Source organism: Populus euphratica, unplaced genomic scaffold (assembly GCF_000495115.2).
Source record: "Populus euphratica unplaced genomic scaffold, PopEup_1.0 scaffold3.1, whole genome shotgun sequence".
Classification (NCBI taxonomy): Eukaryota; Viridiplantae; Streptophyta; class Magnoliopsida; order Malpighiales; family Salicaceae; genus Populus; species Populus euphratica.
The window spans coordinates 5,784,689-5,789,337 of NW_011499847.1; the positions used below are offsets into that span (position 1 = coordinate 5,784,689).

Below are 4,649 nucleotides of genomic sequence, written 5' to 3' on the forward strand. Positions count from 1 at the left end.
TTTTTCAATAAGAAATTAAAGTTCTCTAGATTTTTACTTTTCATGGCATATCATTATATAAACTATGTCAAAAACTTGTAATTTTTCAATAAGAGATTAAAGTTCTATGGATTAAAAGTTTTTGTTAATCAAATATTATTCGAAATCAATTTACCACTTATTATAAATAATCTTAGATATATTAATGTTCTGTGATGAAAATTTTAAGCTTAAAATAATATAATTAAACTTTGATTTTTTATATTAAATACATACATTAATCAATTAAAAACTAGTTTTTAAACTAGTTATAATAATTATGTGTGTTTTGGATTATAATAATGGTAACGATTCAAAGTGTTTTTTATTTAAAAATATATTGAAATAAAAATTTTTATTTTTAACATTAATATATTAAAATAATATTTTAAATAAAATTTAAAAAAAATCACAATATTCCCTGAATAGCTGATATTTTGTGCTATTGCCTATCAAAACCACGGGCCAACAGTGGATGATTTTTCCTTTGTTTTACCCCCTTATCAACTATAACATCATTGTCTCCTCTCCGCAACTTTTTCCTTCTGACGTGGGAGCATGTTGTCATTCCATGGGATCTCTGGCCCGGAGTGCGAGACAACCCAGGTTCATAGATTAATCAAGACCAGGCCTTTGGGGTACGAAAAAGATCGGCCTTGGACACAGTTCCCTCGGATGGGAACAGACAAAAGGAAGAGAATTAACAATAGATATGCAATGAAATTTCCTGGTTCGGATTAGATTTCTTTATGAACAATTGGAATCTTGGCAACACTTTAATGCGTGCATAGTGTATGAAAGGAGGAGCACTAGTGAGAAGCTTCATCATGTACGCCAAAACTTAACAATCAACAGAATCTCAAGTTATGGGATATCATCAAGAAGAAAATTGCTGGCAAACATGATAAAATCTTAATGTCGTTTGTTAACAGAGCACACTGCAAAACGGATCTTATGTCCATGAAATGTTGGGAGCACGCAGGAGGCATAGATGACAGGGATACCACTGAAGTCGTTTGGACATCCAATCTTTTGTACGAGTTACAGGTGCTTGACAAATAACAGGTGCCAAACTCAAACGTTTCACACATAAATTTTGATCAAGCTTTTACTATGTTCATGACGAGAACGGGTTGGGTTCCTTTACAACGCTATAGCATCACGGAAATGTGACTATTTCACCACTAGAATAACTGGGCTTGGATCCTTTGAAATTTTTTTTTTAATCACTTGTATCTTGAAAATCGAATTTAAGAACTGGATAACTACGACATCAAGTTGCTCTCAGCGCTCATCTTAATTTATGCCATGCCGCCACAGAGACGTCTAAGAGACACTGGTCATGTGGCATGCCAAAATAAAAGACAGGCAAGAAGGAGCTAATCTAGGTATCATTGATCCCACATCATCTTCAACGTCATGATATTTCATCGCTTTAGAAATATCACATTGAAAATGACAGTGACCATCCTGCTTCATTGGACTATAATAGCTCGAGTGCCTGCTATGTCTTAAATTTTACCTGGCATCCTATAATTCGTCAATGTCCAGTCACATATTTTTATTGTTTATACATTCAATTCGCGTATCAAATTCATAGAATGTGATTGAAAAGCCGTGTAGGAAATGTGGGAATCAAATAGGATGTCATGTCACCGATTCATTGGAAAGTGTACACTAATTAATTGATTCGTCCAAGTGAAGCTCCCTTTTGTGATGTTTGTAGATTCAGAATTGAGAAATGGTACGCAATCAACCCCCTTGAAGCCACATGATTTAAGAAAAATTAGCTATGAACAATATGTGCTCGGTCAGAAAGGGAAAAATTATGATCCGTTGGATAACTTCGATTGGATTTGAGTCTTCTGTTTGATAGCTGGTAAAGACACTCGTGTCTCTTCGAAATTGAATGGTTTCTTGTTGTAACCTATTTAGGACACAATCATTGACATGCACATGATAATGAGAGACCATTCTCCAGCAAGCTGCATGTTGATCCGCATGCCTTGTTTGCCAAAATGGTCTCCATGGCAAACTTATGGTCACTTGCCTTCAGGAAACAAAATCAAGCAAGACTACAAACCGGCGGCAATCTTGCTGTATCTTCAATCTTGAATTGATCAACCACTCTTTCCATTTCTTCTCCTTATTGTCTTGTCACTACAGTGTCCCTGTGACTAATTGCCATGTTCACAAGTTGTTAGTTATCTATGCTCTAGACTTTGACTGATCCTCTGTTTAACTCGTAGGGGATCAAGATTCAGGCTGTTGTGTGAGGACAAGATCATATGCTTTCAGATTGAGTCTTTCATAAGAGATGAAGTCCGATATTATTTTAGCACAAGAAGCATTCACTTGTTCAGTCTCTTTCAAGATGCTCGGTGAAAACAATTACTCTCCATTTTTATCAAAGTAACCATTTTAGAAGCTATTTTAGACTCTGACGTGATCGCATGAATGGTAAAGACCCCGCTAGGAAATTAATTCTGTTTGCACCTATAAATACATGGCAGCACAAATAGGACACCAAACTATAAAGTGACTAACTATATGTCAGAATAGTAGTTCTACACCCTGTAAAGAGCAGAACGACTCCATAACTGGACTGAAAACACAGCTGGATATACACACATTCACATGCATGAACTAAACCCAGTAATAAAAGTTTAGAATAAAGGATAAAATTATGTCTTATTGTTCTCATAAATTGCAGTAAGTACAGTAACAAATTACACAACAATATGTGGTAAATCCCTACCAACACCAGCAACTCACACCCCTCCACCGATAGCTCCACCTTGTGTGACCCATAATGACAACCCAAACCACCACCCCCTTTCCCGCCCGAGCACACCGCACCACACCAGCAAATTCCACAAGAGATCGACCTGTTAGACCCATCAACGTGTAATTCACTGCCAATGGAATTACAAACTTCCCGTTTTATACACCCTTCCTCACTTATCCGAGCCGAGTCAGAAGAATATACCGAACTTGTCCCCAATTCTTCCTCCTCTCCTCCTCCACGATGCCCGCAACAGCTCCTCACCTCCACCCAGCCATCTTTTGTTTCCCAATTTACCCCCCCACTTGCCACCAATTTACCAATCCTATTTCTAGCCGCAACCTCAATATTCTCAAAACCCGAACTCATCCCACGTTCCGTTACGTCAATATCTTCCTCGCAATCTGAATTAAACCAATCGAGTACGCAACGTGGAGACAATTCGTTGCCCAACAAATTAGGACTCACGGAAGCTAAGAATGGATGCTTCAGTAGCTGATCACAGCTCCACCGCTTTCTTGGTTCCCTCTCCAAACACTTCTTCAAAAAATCCTGACCGAGTACGGACAACTGACTCGGCAACTCGGGCATCTCGTTTGAAAACCCGATTCGACTTAGCGAGTCAACCCCGTGATCCTCCCAGGCCGGTTTTCCAGTGACCATCTCGATAATTGTGCATCCCAAAGACCAAACGTCACTTTCCGGTCCCTGGTATTCTCGTTTAATCACCTCCGGAGCCATCCACAACGGACTTCCACGGGGCAAGAGAGGCTCGCCGCATGTGGCGTCAATCGCGGACCCGAAATCTGCTAGTTTAACGGAATCGAAACTGTGACCCAATAGAATATTCCGTCCTTTAACATCACAGTGAACAATGCCTCTAGAGTGTATGTACTTCAAAGCAGAGACTATACAGTAAGTAAATGACCGAACAGTCTCCTCGTTCACATCAGCGAAACGTTGAGTTGATGAAGCCAGGTCAGCAACGGTGCCGCCGGGCAAGTACTCCATGTGAAGATTCCGACAAGCTCTCGAGTTCTCAAACGATACGTCGTCGCCGAGGAATTTAACTATAAAAGGAGAAGATAGAGAGCTTAGAATCTTGATTTCGCTGTCTAACGCTTGAACTTGATTTGCTTCACTGGCAGTCTTCACGGCGAAAACGGCACCAGTTTGTTTGTTGAAAGCCAAGTTGACGGAGCCAAACGAGCCTTTGCCGACGCACTTTCCTCTAACCCAAGAAACCATGTTGTGTGTTTTTCAGAGAGAACACTAAAAAAAATTATGTGAAGTTTGCTTGAGAGTTCTGAGGGCCCAATAGTGTTTATATAGGCGAGAGAGTACGTAGCTGGTGTTGGGAAATAAGGACCCTTTAGTTGTTGTTATTTTTTTGAACCCCTTTTTAGTGGCCGACGTGGAATTTACAAGTGGATAATTTGGAAACGGTTTGATGACACAATAAGGGGGGAGTTTTGGCCTTTTGGGGTGCTGAATTGAGTAGACGCAAGGGGGGAGGAGAATGGGGGTGATGATGCTGAGTTTTATCCTTATCCATGATAAAGCGTTGGATTTAATCTGGGCCTTTGAAATTTAGTTAGATCCTGGGTGTTTTTAACTTGTGAGCTTTGTCTTTGTTGTCAAAGGATTGGTTGATTGGTAGAATAATTAACATGTGGTTGTCATGGTAATATAAGATTGGGGTTCGTGGAAGGCAATTTTTGCGGGGGTTTGGCTTTAGTGGTTGTGGACGAGGAATATTCTATACGAGGGTCTTGTGAACTGCGACTGAAAATTCATATCCCTTGTACTTGTTGATGTAATTTTTTTTATAATTATATTTTTAAAA

The 4,649-nt window shown here is 39.4% G+C and overlaps 1 protein-coding gene across 1 annotated transcript; it reads right to left on the reverse strand.

Annotated features, from left to right (window-relative positions):
• Positions 1-2,550: 2,550 nt before the first annotated feature.
• On the reverse strand, positions 2,551-4,170 carry LOC105110549 (mitogen-activated protein kinase kinase kinase YODA-like). The gene has a single exon (XM_011005628.1). It carries the CDS (start codon positions 4,049-4,051, stop codon positions 2,561-2,563), a length of 1,491 nt encoding a protein of 496 aa, XP_011003930.1. The 5' UTR covers positions 4,052-4,170; the 3' UTR covers positions 2,551-2,560.
• Between the last annotated feature and the right edge of the window lie 479 nt (positions 4,171-4,649).

What these genes read in the sequence shown, in the direction of transcription:
- LOC105110549 (XM_011005628.1), bottom strand. Translation starts at nt 4,051, where the DNA reads ATGGTTTCTTGGGTTAGAGGAAAGTGCGTCGGCAAAGGCTCGTTTGGC.